A 21,902-nucleotide genomic window follows, 5' to 3' on the forward strand; every position below is an offset into this window, starting at 1 on the left:
GCACACAGCCAAGACAACGCAGGAGTGGCTTCGGGACAATTCTCTGAATGTCCTTGAGTGGCCAATCCAGAGCCCGGACTTGAACCCGATCTAACATCTCTGGAGAGACCTGAAAATAGCTGTGCAGCGACGCTCCCCATCCAAATTCATAGAGCTTGAGGGGATATCTAGAGAACAATGGGAGAAACTCCCAAAATACAGGTGTGCCAAGCTTGTAGCATCATACCCAAAAAGACTTGAGGCTGTAATCGCTGCCATACAGTGGCTTGCGAAGTATTCACCCCCCTTGGCATTTTTCCTATTTTGTTGCCTTACAACCTGGAATTAAAATAGATTTTTGGGGGGGGTTGTATCTTTTGATTCACACAACCTGAATTCCAAAATATTTTTTATTGTGAAACAAACAAGAAATAAGCCAAAAATCTGAAAACTTGAGCATGCACAACTATTCATGCCACAGATTCTCAATTGGATTGAGGTCTGGGCTTTGACTAGGCCATTCCAAGACATTTAAATGTTTCCCCTTAAACCACTCGACTGTTGCTTTAGCAGTATGCTTAGGGTCATTGTCCTGCTGGAAGGTGAACCTCCTTCCCAGTCTCAAATCTCTGGAAGACTGAAACAGGTTTCCCTCAAGAATTTCCCTGTATTTAGCGCCATCCATCATTCCTTAAATTCTGACCAGATTCCCAGTCCCTGCCGATGAAAAACATCCCCACAGCATGATGCTGCCACCACCATGCTTCACTGTGGGGATGGTGTTCTCGGGGTAAAGTTGAGGTGTTGGGTTTGCGCCAGACATTGCATTTTCCTTGATGGCCAAAAAGCAACAGAGTCCCTTCTTCCATATGCCTTTTGGCGAACAATAAACGCGTTTGCTTATTATCTTCTTTAAGCAATGGCTTTTTTTCTGGCCACTCTACCCTAAGCCCAACTCTGTGGAGTGTACGGCTTAAAGTGGTCCTATGGACAGATACTCCAATCTCTGCTGTGGAGCTTTGCAGATCCTTCAGGGTTATCGTTGGTGTCTTTGTTGCCTCTCTGATTAATGCCCTCCTTGCCTGGTCTGTGAGTTCTGGTGGGCGGCCCTCTCTTGGCAGGTTTGTTGTGGTGCCATATTCTTTCCATTTTTTAATAATGGATTTAATGGTGCTCCCTGGGATGTTCAAAGTTTCAGATATTTTTTTATATCCCAACCTTGATCTGTACTTCTCCACAACTTTGTTCCTGACCTGTTTGGAGAGCGCCTTGGTCTTCATAGTGCTGCTTGCTTGGTGGTGCCCCTTGCTCAGTGGTGTGGCAGACTCTGGGGCCTTTCAGAACAGGTGTATATATACTGAGATCATGTGACAGATCATGTGACACTTAGATTGCACACAGGTGGACTTTATTTAACTAATTATGTGACTGGTTGCACCAGATATTATTTAGGGGCTTCAAAGGGGTGAATACATATGCACGCACCATTTTTCTGTTTTTTTTTATGTACTTTTATATATATATAATTTTTTTAACAAGTAATTTTTTTCATTTAACTTCACCAATTTGGAATATTTTGTGTATGTCCATTACATGAAATCCAAACAAAAATCCATTTAAATTACAGGTTATAATGAAACAAAATAGGGGGGTGAAAACTTTTGCTAGGCACTGTAGGTGCTTCAACAAAGCACTGAGTAAAGGGTCTGAATACTTATGTAAATTTAATATTTAAGTTTTTATTTTTATACATTTCTAAAACCTGATTTTGCTTTGTCATTATGGGTCATTGTGTGTAGATTGATGAGGGGAAAAAAAGTTTTTTATCAATTTTAGAATAAGGCTGTAACGTGACAAAATGTGGAAAAAGTCAGCGGGTCTGAATACTTTCCAAATGCACTGTATTAATAAATATGCGTTGTATATAAGCAGTGAAACTAAGATGCATTTTACAGTAGTAGAAATATTAGGATGAGCTATGTCGCGAATGCAGTATTGAAATACACAGTACAAAACCCCATAGCAAAATGGCTGGAATTGCAGGAAATTAGCTTCATCATCCCAGACTCACTCCAATTTGCATACTGCCACAACAGGTCCATAGATGACGCAATTTCAATTGCACTCCACACTGCCCTCACCCACCTAGATACAGTTGAAGTCGGAATACACCTTAGCCAAATACATTTAAACTCAGTTTTTCACATTTCCTGACATTTAATCCTAGTAAAAAATCCATCCCTGTCTTAGGTCAGTTAGGATCACCACTTTATTTTAAGAATGTGAAATGTCAGAATAATAGTAGATAGAATGATTTATTTCAGCTTTTATTTCTTTCATCACATTCCTAGTGGGTCAGAAGTTTACATACACTCAATTAGTATTTGGTAGCATTGCCTTTAAAATTGTTTAACTTGGGTCAAACGTTTCGGGTAGCCTTCCACAACAAGTTGGTTGAATTTTGGCCCTTTGCTCCTGACAGAGCTGGTGTAACTGAATCAGGTTAGTAGGCCTCCTTGCTCGCACACACTTTTTCAGTTCTGACCACAAATATTCTATAGGATTGAGGTCAGGGCTTTGTGATGGCCACTCCAATACCTTGACTTTGTTGTCCTTCAGCCATTTTGCCAGAACTTTGGAAGTATGCATGTATGTATGTCCATTTGGAAGACCCATTTGCAACCAAGCTTTACCTTCCTGACTGATGTCTTGAGATGTTGCTTCAATATATCCACATAATTTTCTTTCCTCATGATGCCATCTATTTTGTGAAGTGCACCAGTCCCTCCTGCAGCAAAGCACTGCCACAACATGATGCTGCCAACCCATGCTTCACTGTTGGGATGGTGTTCTTCGGCTTGCAAGCATCCCCCTTTTTCCTCCTTGCATAACGATGGTCATTATGGCCAAACAGTTCTATTTTTGTTTCATCAGACCAGAGGACATTTCTCCAAAAAGTACGATCTTTGTCCCCATGTGCAGTCGCAAACCGTAGTCTGGCTTTTTTATGGCGGTTTTGGAGCAGTGACTTCTTCCTTGCTGAGCTGCCGTTCATGTTATGTCGATATAGGACTCGTATTACTGTGGATATATACTGCTCAAAAAAATAAAGGGAACACTTAAACAACACATCCTAGATCTGAATGAAAGAAATAATCTTATTAACTACTTTTTTCTTTACATAGTTGAATGTGCTGACAACAAAATCACATAAAAATAATCAATGGAAATCCAATTTATCAAACAATGGAGGTCTGGATTTGGAGTCACACTCAAAATTAAAGTGGAAAACACACTACAGGCTGATCCAACTTTGATGTAATGTCCTTAAAACAAGTCAAAATGAGGCTCAGTAGTGTGTGTGGCCTCCACGTGCCTGTATGACCTCCCTACAACGCCTGGGCATGCTCTGATGAGGTGGCGGATGGTCTCCTGAGGGATCTCCTCCCAGACCTGGACTAAAGCATCTGCCAACTCCTGGACAGTCTGTGGTCCAACGTTGGTGGATGGAGCGAGACATGATGTCCCAGATGTGCTCAATTGGATTCAGGTCTGGGGAACGGGCGGGCCAGTCCATAGCATCAATGCCTTCCTCTTGCAGGAACTGCTGACACACTCCAGCCACATGAGGTCTAGCATTGTCTTGCATTAGGAGGAACCCAGGGCCAACCGCACCAGCATATGGTCTCACAAGGGGTCTGAGGATCTCATCTCGGTACCTAATGGCAGTCAGGCTACCTCTGGCGAGCACATGGAGGGCTGTGCGGCCCCCCAAAGAAATGCCACCCCACACCATGACTGACCCACCGCCAAACCGGTCATGCTGGAGGATGTTGCAGGCAGCTGAACGTTCTCCACGGCGTCTCCAGACTCTGTCACATCTGTCACGTGCTCAGTGTGAACCTACTTTCATCTGTGAAGAGCACAGGGCGCCAGTGGCGAATTCGCCAATCTTGGTGTTCTCGGTGTTGGGCTGTAAGCACAACCCCCACCTGTGGACGTCGGGCCCTCATACCACCCTCATTGAGTCTGTTTCTGACCGTTTGAGCAGACACATGCACATTTGTGGCCTGCTGGAGGTCATTTTGCAGGGCTCTGGCAGTGCTCCTCCTGCTCCTCCTTGCACAAAGGCGGAGGTAGCGGTCCTGCTGCTGGGTTGTTGCCCTCCTACGGCCTCCTCCACGTCTCCTGACGTACTGGCCTGTCTCCTGGTAGCGCCTCCATGCTCTGGACACTACGCTGACAGACACAGCAAACCTTTTTGCCACAGCTCGCATTGATGTGCCATCCTGGATGAGCTGCACTACCTGAGCCACTTGTGTGGGTTGTAGACTCCGTCTCATGCTACCACTAGAGTGAAAGCACCGCCAGCATTCAAAAGTGACCAAAACATCAGCCAGGAAGCATAGGAACTGAGAAGTGGTCTGTGGTCCCCGCCTGCAGAACCACTCCTTTATTGGGGGTGTCTTGCTAATTGCCTATAATTTCCACCTGTTGTCTATTCCATTTGCACAACAGCATGTGAAATTTGTCAATCAGTGTTGCTTCCTAAGTGGACATTTTGATTTCACAGAAGTGTGATTGACTTGGAGTTACATTGTGTTGTTTAAGTGTTCCCTTCATTTTTTTGAGCAGTGTATATACTTTTGTACCTGTTTCCTCCAACATCTTCACAAGGTCCTTTGCTGTTCTGGGATTGATTTGCACTTTTCGCACCAAAGTACATTCATATCTAGGAGACAGAACGCGTCTCCTTCCTGAGCGGTATGACAGCTGCGTCGTCGCATGGTGTTTATACTTGCATAGTATTGTTTGTACAGATGAACGTGGTACCTTTGGAAATTGCTCCAAAGGATGAACCAGACTTGTGGAGGTCTACAATTTTGTTTCTGAGGTCTTGGCTGATTTCTTTTGATTTTCCCATGATGTCAAGCAAAGAGGCAGTGAGTTTGAAGGTAGGCCTTGAAGTACATCCACAGGTACACCTCCAATTGACTCAAATGATGTCAATTAGCCTATCAGAAGCTTCTAAAGCCATGACATAATTTTTTTTAATTTTCCAAGCTGTTTAAAGGCACAGTCAACTTAGTGTATGTAAACTTCTGACCCACTGGAATTGAGATACAGTGAATTGTAAGTGAAATAATCTGTCTGTAAATAATTGTTGGAAAAATGACTTGTGTCATGCACAAAGTAGATGTCCTAACCAACTTGCCAAAACTATAGTTTGTTAACAAGAAATTTGTGTAGTGGTTGAAAAACGAATTTGAATGACTCCAACCTAGTGTATGTAAACTTCCAACTTCAACTGTACATGTAAGAGGAATACCTATGTGAGAATACTGTTCATTGACTACAGCCCAGCTTTCAACACCATTGTCCCCTCCAAGCTCGTCACCAAGCTTAGGACGCTGGGACTGAACATGGGTTTTTTGTAAGAGAAGGAATATAATTGAATGGAACTAGAACTCATATTTTCTCGTTACTTTGTTACTTGTACATGGATTGTGAAATAGAATAGGCTAGGATAGAATAAACAACTTTTTGTCAGTTGCTATCACACTTCTTTAACCATGTCAGTGGCCAACCTGCCTTGCCTCTGTCCATCCCCCACCCTAGACATGCAGAGAGAGTGGCCTCGAAGGCAGGCCCAGACCAAGGCTGCTCTGAAGAAGGAGACGCTGCTGAGGGAGAAGGTTCTGGAAGACATCAATAAGAAGGTGAACCAGACAGAGAGAGTCCTGAGGCCTGCCCTGGATAACGCTACCCTCTCCAACGCTACCGCAGAACAGGCAGGACACACTGCACACGCCCTGTCTAAAGTGAGTATGGGGGGGGCAAATGTGTGTGTTGTTGTGTGTGTGTGCGCAATTTAAATTCCATTCACATGTCACATCACACCCCTATGAATCCTGTTTATTTGTCTCCTTTCTTTTTTCTTTGTATTCATTTGTCTGTGTTTTTCTCTGAACCCAGGAGGCCAAGGCCACCCTGACCAAGGCCAAGTACGCGAGGACAGCGTCTGCCCAGCTCAGCTCCTCTGTGGACACAGCCCTGCAGCAGCTGGCTGAGCTGGAGAACCACACTGCCCAGGCACAAGCTCAACTCAACCTAGAGGTAACCACAACACAACCAATAATCAACCACACTGTCCAGGCACAAGCCCAACTCAACGTATAGGTAACCACAACACAACCAGTAATTTACCAAACTGCCCGCCAGCCCGCCCCCACCACACGCCCTGCCCCCAACTCAACTCATAGGTAACACAACACAACCAATAATCTGGGACCTGAAAGAATATTTAGTACAATACTATATCCAATCACTTAGGGTTGAATCCTAGCTTGAGATTTGCATGGGCAAATTTTCACACAAATATACAACTGACATTGCTCCATGAATCCTTGAAAGTAAGCATTTGTAAGCATTTCATGGTACCGTTACACCCGCTGTATTCTGTGCAAGTGACAAAAACACTTTGATTTGAAAGTTATGAGGAGTTACACATGCGGATCTGAAGGGGGATTCAGCCCCCACATTGTATGCTATAATGTTGCCATCTATCTATCTCTCTATATGCAGTACCCGCCAAAGATTTGGACACACCTACTCATTCTAGGGTTCTTCTTATTTTTTACTGTTTTTTACATTGTAGAATAATAGTGAAGACATCAAAACAATGAAATAACACATATGGAATCATATAGTGACCCCCAAAAATATTTGAGATTCTTCAAAGTAGCCACCCTTTGCCTTGATGACAGCATTGCACACTCTTGGCATTCTCTCAACCAGCTTCACCTGGAATGCTTTTCCAACAGTCTTGAAGGAGTTCCCATATATGTTGGCCATTGTTGGCTGCTTTTCCTTCACACTGGGGTTCATCTCATCCTAAATCATCTCAATTGGATTGAGGTCGGGTGATTGTGGAGGCCAGGTCATCTGATGCAGCACTCCATCAATCTCCTTCTTGGTCAAATAGCCCTTACGCAGCCTGGAGGTGTGTTGGGTCATTGTCCTGTTGAAAAACAAATGATAGTCCCACTAAGCGCAAATCAGATGGGATGGCGTATCGCTGCAGAATGCTGTGGTAGCCATGCTGGTTAAATGTGAATTCTAAACAAATCACTGACAGTGTCACCAGCAAAGTACCCCCACACCATCACACCTCCTCCTCCATGCTTCATGGTGGGAACCACACATGCAGAGATCATCCGTTCACCTACTCTGCGTCTCACAAAGACACGGCGGTTGGAACCAAAAATCTCAAATTTGGACCAGACCAAATGACAGATTTCCACCAGTCTAATGTCCATTGCTTGTGTTTCTTGGCCCAAGCAAGTCTCTTATTCTTATTGGTGTCCTTTAGTAGTGGTTTCTTTGCAGCAATTCGACTATGAAGACCTGATTCATGCAGTCTCCTCTGAACAATTGATGTTGAGATGTGTCTGTTACTTGAACTCTGTAAAACATTTATTTGGGCTGCAATCTGAGGTGCAGTTAACTCTAATGAACTTATCCTCTGCAGCAGAGGTAACTCTGGGTCTTCCTTTCCTGTGGCGGTTCTCATGAGAGCCAGTTTCATCATGACGCTTAATGGTTTTTGGAACTGCACTTGAAGAAACATTTAAAGTTCTTAAAATGTTCCATATTGACTGACCTTCATGTCTTAAAGTAATGATAGACTGTCGTTTCTCTTTGCTTATTTGCGCTGTTCTTGCCATAATATGGACTTGGTCTTTTACCAAATAGGGCTGTCTTTTATATACCACCCCTACCTTGTCACAACACAACTGATTGGCTCAAACACATTAAGAAGGAAAGAAATTCCACAAATTAACTTGTAACAAGGCACACCTGTTAATTGAAATGCATTCCAGGTGACTACCTCATGAAGCTGGTTGAGAGAATGCCAAGAGTGTGCAAAGCTGTCATCAAGGCAAAGGGTGGCTTCTTTGAAGAATCTCAAATACAAAATATATTTTGATTTGTTAAACACTTTTTTGGTTACTACATGATTCCATATGTGTTATTTCATAGTTTTGATGTCTTCACTATTTTTATACAATGTAGAAATAGTAAAAATAAAGAAAAACCCTGAAATGAGTAGGTGTATCCAAACTTTTAACTGCTCTGTATATTTACATTACATATGTGTAAGGTTCTGTATTTATTTTCTTAGTCAACCTTGTGTTCTGTTTCGTTGTGTTCTTGAACGTAGCCCTGTTTCTTTGTGTTCTTGAACGTAGCCCTGTCTTTCATTTTTGTTCATTGATTTCACCATCAGCTCCTTATTTAGTTCAGTACATTCTGTTTGTGCCTTTGTGAGGTATTGTTTGTTTTGACTCTACTAAGCCTTTTCCTAGCTCTTTTGTGAGAACCAGTTATAGCCTTCAGTCCTAGTTTTGATTCAGCTGCCTGTTTGCTTACCTGTGTATTACCTGCCTGTGACCACGATTCCTGCCTTCTGCAAAATAAACACCTGCTGTGCTTTGTGCATGAGTCTACATCTTTTTCTCCCTGAGAATTCATTACAAACTGTCCCTGTCTATTTGTCTCTCTGTGATCTCCAGCCTGTAGAGACTCTGACCAGTGTGAAGGGGGACATCCAGGCAGCTAAGTTTCAGCTGGAGGCCTATTCACTCACACTCACCCAGCTCATCAGTAACATGGGTAAGTTCAAATCTGACGTTTACTGGGCTGTCCCAAATGACACCCTACTCCCTATATAGTGCACTACTTTTAGCTGGGGCACATGGGGAATAGGGTACGAATTTGGACGCGCAGTAAATTTCATGCAGTAACAAATCCAACATGTCAGCTCAACCAGAAGCATCTAAGCCTACATGTTACTGCCCTCCTCACCACTGATCACTCACACCTGACTTCCATCAGATCAGTGATGCTATGTCAGAATGGTTGTTAGTAAAGTGGTACAGATGGATTTCTCAGATGAAGGAAGAATGTTGACCCACCTCTCTAGGAATTATATGAATTCAGATATCCTGATTACCAGTAGAATTAATCAAACCAGATATACTGTTACAAATGTTGTTTTTATTAAATGCCTAAACCAGGTGACTAAATGGTTTCCCACAGTTCCCCTCTGTCCCTGTTAATGAGTCAGTTGTAACTGTCGTGATGTGGGCACCATCCTGATGGAGAAACGTCCAGTCATTATGCTGGTGGAGTTTGGGCACCATCCTGATGGAGAAACATTCACTCATAACGCTGGCCAACCCCCATCGTTGAGTGGGCACAACAGGGTGGCACATAGACCACACAAGACAAGAGCCTTGCTGATGGCAAGAGTTAAATACTAGGCCTGTTCAACACTCATAGCTTTGAAGTACAAATTCATCCCTCTTTCTGTCTCGCTATACTTTTTCACAATAACTGTACAATGTAGTATCTCAAATAGTGTTTTCTGTCTTTCAGATGGGAGCATGGTGCTGGAGCAGTTTGACCGTATCCTGAGTGAGACAGCGGTGCGGTTGGGTGTTCTGCGTGGCAGCGTGGAGAGCCCTGCCCTGAACATGAAGATCCAGACCCTATGGTCAGCTGCCCGGGACCAGAAGAGCCAACTGACCCACCTGGAACAGGACCTGCAGGAGATAAGGCAGGAGCGAGACAGTTTGAAGGACATCGCCCTGCACCTGCCCCAGACCTGCACCCAGGCCTCGGGGATAGAGGGACACTAGGACGGGGCTCCTGGAGGACACTGAAGTTGTATTCCATTCATTCTACTCCCTCCCTGACGTGCACACACTCGTTCACTCAACCTCAATGATTTAAAATAGGGTCTACCATGTTTCTTACACCAGGAAAATTGGAATTAGACATAAGAATGCTGAGAGGACTCTAGAAGGTCAGATGGTGGGTAGGACTCAGATATTTGAATGCTTTAGGGGAGATGAAGTCTGTCCCAAATGGCACCCTATAGTGCATGACTTTTGACTAGTGCCTGTAGAGCTTTGGTCAAAAGTAGTGCACTATGAAGGGAATGTGGCTCCATTTGGGACACATGCATAGAAGTGTAGGTGGCATTCTTCTCAGTTTGTTATTGGTGTTACTGGACAATACTGTGGTTGTGCATCCCCATCTACTGCAGTGCAGTCACACAGTTCTACCACTTTGTCTCTATACTTTTCAACCTCCACTATATTTTTCTGACCTGGCTGATACCACTTTGATACTACTATCCAGTCATAGGCAGTTTTCCATGCCCTCTTTGAGCTTCTACCATCATGCTCTTTCCTTTAGTTCTACCCCTCAGTCCTTTTTGGCTTTACTTCGCTTTCCGTTGCTCGTACAGCTTCCGACTCCACATTACCCCTGTCTCCATAGCAGTGACTTTTCTTTCTCATTTCCTTTCCCCCTGTAATATTTCCAACAACATCTGCAGTGTAATTCATCAGTGAGTAATAACAGTCAGCTATAGCTTCCTGTTCAACAGCCCAGTGTGTCTTGTCAACTTTAAAATAATGCTGATTTTCCACTTTGGGGGTAGGTGTGTCTGAACTGCGGTGCTTCTCCAATGTGACACCTTCATTTACACTTGAGCAATTTTCATCAGCCTTCCGTAATTAACAATTAGTCATTTTGCCCTCCATAGGGTTCAACTGCACACACACCACACCACGCACACATAGTCATTCAGTTTGGGATTCTGCATGTGCCTCTCGCTTTCCCTCAGTCTCTTTTCTCTTTCTCTCTGAGCAAATGATCTGTTGTCTGTCAAATGGAAAAGGACAAAAACAACCAACCTGTTGACTTTCTCCATGTGGGTAACAGTGGCTGGAATACCTACTGAATTATTGAAGGTATAGAAATCTGTCGCTAGAATTGGGACCTTTCTAGTTCAGATGGAATTTTGTCAGACCACAAATAGGATATGATTGGTTTTAGATGATAGCCCAGTAAACAAAGTAGAAAACAAGGCCTGAAAATGTAATGTATTCTCTCTCTGCGTGTGTGCTCGCCCCCAAAATTGTGTGATTTTTGTTGTTGGTGCTGTTGATTACTATTGGAGAAACTAGCAGAGCTATTGACAAAGCCATAAATAAGACTATAAAGCACACTATAAATATATACTGGATCAAATACTGATGATTAAAAGCAATAATAGAAGTGCATAATATCAATACAAATTGTATTACATTCATAACTTCAGTCTTATGGACTATATTTCTGTTAAATGTTGGATCCTTTGTTTGATATTAAACTGACAAACGTCCCTGCAGTTCTTTCATTTACCACACGGTGGTGACCAAGAGTCACTAGCGTTCCTGGCAAACCAGAGGGCATCACTTGCTGTGAGTTAGTTGACCCACTGTGGTGGAATCATACAGGACTCTGGGACCTCTGCACTACTTTATATATCTGTACTGCACAAAGCCCAAACCCCCACACTACTTTATACTGTATATCACACATACTAACACTCACAGGATTGTGACAGTTTCTGATTGCTCAGACCAACCAGAGATTCAGGTCTGTTTATCACTGCCTGAAGGGAAAACACTGGACAGTCTAGCGTTTAACTATATGAGGGCCCTTCCAGGAACTTTTTAAGGTATGTCCTGTACATAAGTGAATGCTAAAACAGGCACCCCAATTTTGATCTTTTTCCCACTAATTGGTCTTTTGACCAATCACATCAGATCTTTTTTGAAAACCAATTTGGTGGCTAGAGTGACATAATAGTTTATAAGGGGGGTTATTTAGCGATTTTAAAGGTTTTATAAGTTACAGACATATGTGGTTTGTATTTATAAATCATTAGTAAACTGTTATAACTCAATGGTTCAAATGGTTTCATTGTGATTCTAGTGCTTACTAAGCGATGAGTAGGCCTATATGACTGCATGGGTTTATACATTTAATAGAACGTCAATCATGATGTTTTGGGTACACAAGTCATATGAAGACTGTGGTCGCATTCCCCACCTCATCGACTGTGCAGTCGGGCATCAGATTGCTATAACATATTAGCTGATGCTTAAAATGCCTATCCGGGCGTTGTAAGATCTGTCAGGCGTCAGCGACGCCTGGGCAGAGAAACGCATACAAATTTACACAAAGGCTGCGTTTACACAGGCAGCCTAATTCTGATATTTTTCCACTAATTGGTCTTCTGACCAATCAGATCAACTCTTTTGCCAATAATTGGGGAAAAGATCAGGATTGGGCTGCAACACAGCCAGAGTGATGTGACAACCCCGCTATCTGTGAACGTGAACGATTTAAGGCTACAGCCCAGTTAGCCCCAAGGTAGCCTGGCATGCTAGACATTACAATGTGGCTGCATTTACACAGGCAGCACAATTCTGTTTTATTTTCTTCACTTATTGGTCTTCTGACCAATCAGATCTGCCAATAATTGGACAACGATCAGAATTGGGCTGCCTGTATAACATAGCCTAAATTCTTGTTGAAGAATCAGGTTTGTTTAGGTAAGATACCTAAAGGGCTGGGGGTGAGACTATGGCCTACTAATGCTAACTTTACTGTAAGCTACTTTATTGAGGGAAAAAGTACTTGCTTAGACTGTCATATGTGGTTGTCTCACCCAGCTATCTAAATTGTAAGGATATAAGAGCATCTGCTAAATGACTAAAATGTCAAATATATGTCACAAACCTAGATATAATAATGTACACACTGATCAGATGGTCAGAGGATTCAGACTAATTAACAGTTTTTTTTCTTCTCCAGATTGTCACAGAGTTCCTGCATGCCTACACAAAACAACACATTCATGTCTGTCAGACAGTCACTGCTTGAGGGTCGTCAGTGTAGTCACTCTACCACACCAAACATATAATTAAAATGCTAGAGTGTAATGATCTGAGAGCCCCTGGCACATATCTAGGGAGGAACAGGGGGTTTTTAGATAATGCTGATCTTAATGACCTCCACACAGTCGATGGACACTATAATGTGGGTACTGAGTCCTGACAACCATCTATGCAGGAAATTCGCTTCCCAAATGAAATCAAATAACATTTTGAAAAACATATTAAAATTATGACATGGAATAGTTTTTTTCAGCAAAACAGCAGTCCCACCACTTCAGTTAGATATGTGTTTCAGTATCACTAGGGAAATGTAGCCTTACTAATTTCATAGACAGAGCTCTAGATGCAAGGACGGAGAGACAATCCCTGATATGGACTTGAAAGTTTATTTTACCTAGGCAAGTCAGTTAAGAACAACTTGTTATTTGCAATGATGGCCTAGGAACAGTGGGTTAACTGCCTTGTTCAGGGGTAGAACACCAGATTTTTACCTTGTCAGCTCAGGGATTCGATCGTGCAACCTTTCAGTTACTAGTCCAATACTCTAACCACTAGCCTACCTGCCTCCCCAAAGTTAGGCCAGGATTCAAACCGATCAATGGTAGATCCGCATTACAACACGTTTGACATTGAAATGTAACTCTTCATAAATTCATAGACAGCACTCTAGATGCAAGGACTGACAGTCCATGACATCTTGTCATGATAGTTATACTAGAAGCTATACTGTAGGCTACATTGTTTACATTCCTGTTGTTTGTAAACAATCATCAAATGTATTCATTAAAGCAAACCTAAGCACATGAAGTATTTATTTGTTATATTTTTTAAGAATCAAGGAATAAATATCAAGAATGGAAATTACCATTGAACAGACCCGATTTCTTAGAAATTGTTCAAATGCAGTACTAACTTGAAGGGGTGTCCACATACCTTGGTATACATAGTGTATATAAAAGCACACCAATACATGTATACAGAGTCAAATAAAGACAATGAAGAGCAATATTATAATTTGTTTGAGGAAAATTGACTTGAAAACTCACACGTCCACAATGAGGCCTAGGTCTACCTTTTTAGGGATTTTGTTTCAAATCTTTTTAATATATATATTTTTTAAAGATTGTGTACCTTGCACTTGCAGTTATTTAATGTACCACACGAGGGTGACCAAGTGTCACTAGCGTTCCTGGCGAACCAGAGAGCATCGCTTGCTGTGAATTGACCAATGCCTGTCTGGAATTGACAGACCCACTGTGCGTGCGTGCCACTGCCCGCGAAGGGAAGAAGAGCGAGGTGCTGCTGTGTGCTGATTTCTCCTTCTCTATCTGTCTCACCATATCAAACTCATTCCACAATGCCTGTAAATCATAAGTTTCAAGGTAATTACAAATATCCGAGTGGGATATTTCGGGGGGGTCTAGTTAAAGGGCTAACGCTCATAGTCGACTAGTTTTGTATTATATTAGAACGGAAAGCTAATAGCCACTCTTTTCAATTGATCTTGCAAGAGGGCTAGCTAGTAGTAGCCAGCTACTGTATTAACGTTACTGATTACTAGCCACATGATGAAATTAGGCTAACGAGCTATTTTTCTTGCAGGAGGGAAAGCCTTTGGATTATTAAAAGCTCAACAAAGGGAGAGATGCGAGGAAATAAACAAGGTAAGTCTGGTGATCTTTCTAATGAAGACGTTTTGTGTATTTTGTCAATGTATTGCGATGGTATTTTCGACAGAATTAAAATACACTTGGCTTTGAACCTGCTTTGAATTAGACGAGCTTGTTAGTGCATATGTTATAATTAAGCAATAAGGCCGAGGGGATGGGTGTGTTATATGGTCAATATACCAAGGCAAAGGGCTATACCTGTACGACGCAACGCGGAGTGCCTGGATGTAGCCTTCAGCCTTAGCCATGGTATATAGGCCATATACCACAAACCCCTGACCTGCCCTATTCCTATTATAAACTGGTTACCAACGTAATTAGGGTAGTAAAATAAATGTTTTGTCATACCCGTAGTATATGGTTTGATATACCACGGCTGTCAGCCAATCAGCATTCAGGACAGTTTGTAACGTGGTTTTAGCCAGGTAGCTAACGTTAGTAGCTAGCAGCATTCTTACTAGCCACGTTATGTGAACACTAGTTCCACCCACATGATGATCTGCCTGTACTGACATTTGCATGTGATAAAATCTGTCATTAATTTTGCACATCGTTATCGACCCAGCGACCTGTTATCTTGCAGGCGGTCATAAACCATGCTTGTGGCCGCCCCTGTGTTGTGAGAGCGACAGACACTTGTTGCATGGCATGCCCATCAGTCAGGGAGTTATCCCTCTTGCTAGACCAGATCGATCCTTGTCACCCTAAGTATTGCTTACTATTTATCCAATTCCCTATTCCCAACGTGATTCCTGACTCGGATCAGAAAAGTGCAGGCCCTTTGATGCCCTGTGGCCCATCTCCCTTGGCGTTTAGATGGAAACAGGTGTCTGGGCGGTGGGCTGAATGAGCCCTTTGTGTGGGGGGCGACTGTCTGAAAGAGAGCTTGAACAGGCACATGGCATTGAGTATCAGCCTCAACGGCTGTTCCCATATCTTTTCATGCAACACACTTTTGGCCATGTAGTGTATGTGTACACCCGTTGAAATTAGTGGTTTCGGCTATTTCAGCCACAGCCATTACTGATAGGTGTATACAATCAAGCACACATACAAGCAATCTCCATAGACAAACATTGGCTGTAGAATGACCCATACTGAACAGCTCAGTGACTTTCAACGTGGCACCGTCATATGATTTCACCTTTCCAGCAAGTCAGTAAGTCAAATTTCTGCCATGCTAGAGCTTTCCCGGTCAGCAGTTGTAAATGAGAACTTGTTCTCAAGTAGCTTACCTGTTATTTTAAAGTGGAAACGTCTAGGTGGAACAACGGCTCAGACGCGAAGTGGTAGGCGGCACAAGCTCACAGAACAGGACCACCGAGTGCTGAAGCGCATAGCGTGTAAAAATCGTCTGTCCTCGGTTGCAACACTCACTACTGAGTTCCAAACTGCCTCTGGAAGCAAGGTCAGCACAAGAACTGCTCGCCAGGAGCTTCATGAAATGGGTTTCCACACACAAGCCTAAGATTACCATGCGCGATGCCAATGTAACAGTATAGCTTCCATCCCTCTCCTCGCCCCAACCTGGGCTTGAACCAGGGACCTTCTGCGCACATCAACAACTGACACCCACGCATCGTTACCCATCGCGCCACAAAAGCCGCGGCCCTTGCAGCGCAAGGGGAACAACTACTTAAGGTCGCAGAGCTAATGACGTCACCGATTGAAACGCTATTAGCGCGCACCACCGCTAACTAGCTAGCCATTTCACATCGGTTACACCAAGCGTTGGCTGGAGTGGTGTAAAGCTTGCCGCCATTGGACTCTGGAGCAGTGGAAACACGCACTCTGGCGTGATGAATCAGGCTTCACCATCTGTCGTCCGTCAGACTGTATCTGGGTTTGGCGGATGCCAGGAGAACCCTTTACCTGCCCCAATGCATAGTGCCAACTGTAATGTTTGGTGGAGGAGGAGGAATAATGGTCTGTGGCTATTTTTCATGGTTTGGGCTAGGCCCCTTAGTACCAGTGAAGGGAGATCTTAACGCTACAGCATACATTGACATTCTAGACGATTCTGTGCTTCCAACTTTGTGGCAACAGTTTGGGGAATGCCCTTTCCTGTTTTAGCATGACAATGCTTAATCGCCCAACATCAGTGCCTGACCTCACTAATGCTCTTGTGGCTGAATGGTCCCCGCAGCAATGTTCCAACATCTCGTGGAAAGCCTTCCCAGAAGAGTTATAGCAGCAAAGGGGGACCAACTCCATATTAATACCCGTGATTTTGGAATGAGATGTTCGACGAGCAGGTGTCCACATACTTTTAGCGATGTAGTGGATCTCTTTCTCAACTCTCTCTAAATCTCTTGCTCTCTTTCTCTCAGGCTGGCAGCCTGTCAAGAGCGCTCTGTTCACATGAAAGCAAACCTAGATGTGAGGAGAGAGAATCAGGTCACAAAGAGAGGGCATCACTGATATTGTGGGCCATTTGACAAAATAATAATCCCCATTTCTGCAATAACATCAGTAAAAATGTAGACCCATATGGGCAAACTGATGACATCGGCCATACATGCACAAGGATAAATGTTAACCATTGTAAACAGGGCATAAAATGTACTTTTTGGTCCAGCAACCACTACCAGGTAGATTTAAAAATCTACCAGCCGCTCAGATTTTTTTACCAGTCAAAATGTTGTTTTCATGCTAAAATTACAACAACAAAACACAAAAAGTTTCTAAAACCAATGTATTACTAGTATGAAATAACTAATGTCGTATATTGTTTAATTTAACTTTTTGTGCCCTGAGTCTTTAAAATAGCACAGGAGACAAACGTTCACCTGCCCCTTTAAGGACGAGAGGTTACCGTGGTAGCGCGACTCAAATCATGTTTGTACCTGTGAGTCTGACGAGTAGAAGCGTTGTCTTCTCTTCCCAAGCAGCTGAAAGGCATAGAAAACAACCTAGCACGTGAACAAAACAATGTAAATAGCCAAGAAACACAAGAACAAAGTATCACTTTAGTAGACCTTCGTTTCAAGGCAATTGTGCATGTGCGTAGCGCTTCTAAAAATGTGTACTGAGCAAAAGAAGAAACGTTCTCTCACTGTCAACTGCGTTTATTTTCAGCCAACTTAACATGTATAAATATTTGTATGAGCATAACAAGATTCAACAACTGAGACATAGACTGAACAAGTTCCACAGACATGTGACTAACAGAAATGGAATAATGTGTCCCTGAACAAAGGGGTGGTCAAATGTAACAGTCAGTATCTGGTGTGGCCACCAGCTGCATTAAGTACTGCAGTGCATCTCCTCCTCACAGACTGCACCAAATTTGCCAGTTCTTGCTGTGAGATGTTACCCCACTCTTCCACCAAGGCAGCTGCAAGTTCCCAGACATTTCTGGGGGGAATGGCTCTAGCCCTCACCCTCTGATCCAACAGGTCCCAGACGTGCTCAGTGGGATTGAGATCCGGGCTCTTCGCTGGCCATGGCAGAACACTGACATTCCTGTCTTGCAGGAAATCAGGCACAGAACGAGCAGTATGACTGGTGGCATTGTCATGCTGGAGGGTCATGTCAGGATGAGCCTGCAGGAAGGGTATCACATGAGGGAGGAGGATGTCTTCCCTGTAACGCACTGCGTTGAGATTGCCTGCAATGACAACAAGCTCAGTCTGATGATGCTGTGACACACTGCCCCAGACCATGACGGACCCTCAACCTCCAAATCAATCCCGCTCCAGAGTACAGGCCTCAGTGTAACCCCCGGTGAGACAAAACCGCGACTTGTCAGTGAAGAGCACTTTTTGCCAGTCCTGTCTGGTCCTTTGACGGTGGGTTTGTGCCCATAGGCAACATTGTTGCCGATGATGTCTGGTGACGACCTGCCTTACAACAGGCCTACAAGCCCTCAGTCCAGCCTCTCTCGACCAATTGCGGAAAGTCTGAGCACTGATGGAGAGATTGTGCGTTCCTGGTGTAACTCGGGCAGTTGTTGTTGCCATCCTGTACCTGTCCTGCAGGTGTGATGTTCTGATGTACCAATCTTGTGAAGGTGTTGTTACACGTGGTCTGCCACTGCGAGGACGATCAGCTGTCCGTCCTGTCTCCCTGTAGCGCTGTCTTAGGCATCTCACAGTACGGACATTGCAATTTATTGCCCTGGCCACATCTGCAGTCCTCATGCCTCCTTGCAGCATGCCTAAGGCACGTTCACGCAGATGAGCAGGGACCCTGGTCATCTTTCTTTTGGTGTTTTTCAGAGTCAGTAGAAAGGCCTCTTTAGTGTCCTAAGTTATCACTACTGTGACCTTAATTGCCTACCGTCTGTAAGCTGTTAGTCTTAACAACCGTTCCACAGGGGCATGTTCATTAATTGTTTATGGATCATTGAACAAGCTATGGAAACAGTGTTTAAACCCTTTACAATGAAGATCTGTGAAGTTATTTGGATTTTTATGAATCATCTTTGAAAGACAGGGTCCTGAAAAAGGGCCGTTTCTTTTTTTTGCTGAGTTTATATTTCACTCAGCCCTTCACGTGCGCACAACCCCCACCCAGGCAGTGTTGCAGCGCAAAGTGGAATAGGTTATTTAGGATTTGTAGTTCTTTGTGCTATTAATTTACCAGCATTGAAACATAACAGCAGAAATACATTGAAAACAGCTGCTGCATAATTTATTTTACTATAAATATGATCATACTTGACTATTGGTATTCACAAATGTGAGTGAAATGCTCGCACTGTGGCGTGCAGACCACCCGCCAACGTGACTGGTGAAATAGATGTGTTTACCCGCATTTGGCAGGTAGCGGGTGTTCATTTTAGGCTTTGATTGTAAATGAAAGTTGTGTTCGAATACTCCTACTAACCATACTTTTTGTGACATAAATTGAGTATGTAGTATGCTTATTGGTCATAGTATGGATATAGTGTGTCAAAAGTTCCCCGACGATGTACTAAATTCGTCAAATTACGAAGTATACAAGCAGTGGCCACTTATTTCTGTGCTTTTTAGGGCCCATAATGCAATGCTTTAGAAAATGGGCGTGACATCACAACGTTTTCAAATTTGAAGAAAATGGCAGAAAATCTGCAGTCCAAGTCCGACGAGAGAGGCAGTATATTAACTATAATGTTACTAACTATCCAATGTTTATTGACTTGATTATTCTTAGCTAAGTGGTATAGTCGTTGTGTGTTCTCAATGGACATTGTTAATTCTGGCTATCTACGCCGATTTAAGAGCACTCTTGTCTGAATGTGCCAGATCGCAGAATAACTGAATTTACAAACGCTCAACAGCTGTTTAATATATGGCCAGTGTCAGTAAATGTCTGCAAAAAAAGCATCATTAAATTGTTGCCAGCAGAACAGTTCGTCACCAACGCTCTGGATAACATGAAAATGGCCTAACCAGCTCTGCTAGGGCTAGTAAAATGGTCAAAGTGAGGTGTTCTCTCATTTGTGTCTGGAAATAGCTAGCGAGTTAGCTTGGTTGCTTGACACCCGTTGTGAGGTCAGAATGCTCGGATCAACCCTACTCCCCGGCCAGAGTGTCCAGTGACACACTCTGAGAGCAAAACGCTCTGACCGTTCATAAATTCAATCTGACAATGCCCTGGCTTTACTAACGCCCAGTAGTACGCACTCTGGCACTCCAGATTGAATTTACGAACAAACCCAAAATCTTAATGTCTAGCTAGTCTTTTGTTATGCTAACAAGCTAGCAATAGGTTGCATAGCAACAACATCAACTTTCGGTAGACAAGCGAAGCGCTGGTATGCTCAACTGAAAGGATACCGTTCGTTTACAGTATTAAAATGAACTAATAGTATGTAGTATATACTCATTAAGTGTGTAGTATACAGTATGTTGGTATGGGTTTTCGAACACAGCTAGTGTTTCTCGTCAATGAATGCAGTGATGTTCAGCAGATTACAATAACGCTTTGATTTAGCCACTCCATTTCCATAATAATAATAAATCCTTGTCTGACCTCCATGATGAGACCTGCTTTTTATAGGCTGTTAATACCGTAGATTGCTAGTAATACCCTCTGGTGGGGTGTTGCAGTGATGAGTCAGACCCACTGAATCGTGCCACTGTCGTTGAGATTGGCTGTAATGCTGATACTCATATTCATCTACTATTTAAATTCCACTCCTCACACTCTGTAGTAACTTTCACTCCTGCTCAATCTGTCTCTGTCTCTCTCTCTTCTCAATTCTCTCTCCCACTCAGACTCTCTCTCGCTCTCTCTCCATTAGACATACACTCACTCTAACTTACCAGTTTTAGAAAGACGCTTGAGCAGGGTCCCCACTTCTGTTTTTCAGGGGAAATGGAGGTCAGGTTGAAATACTGTATCACTGAAAACCAGAAACATCAAATCAAAGTGTATTGGTTGCATCCACAGATTTGCAGATCTTGTTGCAGTGAAATGCCTGTGATTCCAGCTATAACAGTGCAGTAATAATACCTAGCAATACCAAAACAATACGCACATAATCCAAAAAGTTGAAAGAAATATCAGAAAGAGCAAAGCCCCCCCCCCAAAAAAAAAAAAATTGCCCTCAAAACAGCATACATTTGTTGGGAATGGACTCTACCAGGTCTCAAAAGTGTTCCACAGGGATGCTGGCCCATGTTGACACCAATGCTTCCCACGGTTGTCAAGTTGGCTGGATGTCCTTTGGGTGGTGGACCATTCTTGATACACATGGGAAACTGTTGTGTGAAAAACCCAGCAGCGTTGCAGTTCTTGACACACTCAAACCGGTGCGCCTGGCACCTACTACCATATCCCGTTCAAAGGCACTTAAAAATGTTGTCTTGCCCATTCACTCTCTGAATGGCACACATACACAATTCATTTCTCAAGGCTTAGAAATCCTTCTTTAACCTGTCTCCACCCGTTCATCGACACTGATTGCAGTGGATTTAACAAGTGACAGTCATAAGGGATCATAGATTCACCTGGTCAGTATGTAATGGAGAAAGCAGATGTTCCTAATGTTTTGAACACTCATCCCAAACCATCTCAATTGGGTTGAGGTCGGGTGATTGTGGAGGCCAGGTCATCTGATGCAGCACTCCATCACTCTCCTCCTTGGTCAAATAGCCCTTACACAGCCTGAAGGTGTGTTGGGTCATTGTCCTGTTGAAAACAAATAATAGTCCCACTAAGCGCAAACCAGATGGGATGGCGTATCACTGCAGAATGCTTTGGTAGCCATGCTGGTTAAGTGTGCCTTGAATAATCAAAAAAATCACAGACAGTGTCACCAGCAAAGCACCCTCACACCTCATACATGCTGGTGGTGGGAACCACACATACAGAGATCATCCGTTCAACTACTCTGCGTCTCACAAAGACACAGTGGTTGGAACCAAAAATCTCAAATTTGGCTCATCAGACCAAAGGACAGATTTCCACCGGTCTAATGTCCATTGCAGGGATGTGAACTAGTTACCTTTGGCAAAATTCG

The 21,902-nt window shown here is 43.3% G+C and overlaps 2 protein-coding genes across 2 annotated transcripts in view; both read left to right on the forward strand.

Moving 5' to 3' along the window:
* The window catches only part of LOC106568667 (laminin subunit gamma-3), a 198,000-nt gene extending 186,782 nt beyond the window's left edge, over positions 1-11,218 (forward strand). Inside the window, exons 25-28 of the mRNA XM_014139189.3 lie at positions 5,599-5,801; positions 5,956-6,096; positions 8,556-8,655; positions 9,421-11,218. Of these exons, the coding sequence (XP_013994664.3) occupies positions 5,599-5,801; positions 5,956-6,096; positions 8,556-8,655; positions 9,421-9,683 (707 nt within the window). The 3' untranslated portion in view covers positions 9,684-11,218. The remainder of the gene's footprint in view (positions 1-5,598; positions 5,802-5,955; positions 6,097-8,555; positions 8,656-9,420) is intronic.
* A 2,780-nt stretch (positions 11,219-13,998) lies between these two features.
* LOC106568681 (allograft inflammatory factor 1-like) overlaps positions 13,999-21,902 on the forward strand; it is a 34,163-nt gene continuing 26,259 nt past the window's right edge. The window contains exons 1-2 of the mRNA XM_045692325.2: positions 13,999-14,164; positions 14,385-14,446. Coding sequence (XP_045548281.1) covers positions 14,140-14,164; positions 14,385-14,446 — 87 coding nt within the window. The 5' untranslated portion in view covers positions 13,999-14,139. The remainder of the gene's footprint in view (positions 14,165-14,384; positions 14,447-21,902) is intronic.

The sequence above is a fragment of the Salmo salar genome, chromosome 01, assembly GCF_965601325.2.
Source record: "Salmo salar chromosome 01, fSalSal1, whole genome shotgun sequence".
In the NCBI taxonomy this organism is placed as follows: domain Eukaryota; kingdom Metazoa; phylum Chordata; class Actinopteri; order Salmoniformes; family Salmonidae; genus Salmo; species Salmo salar.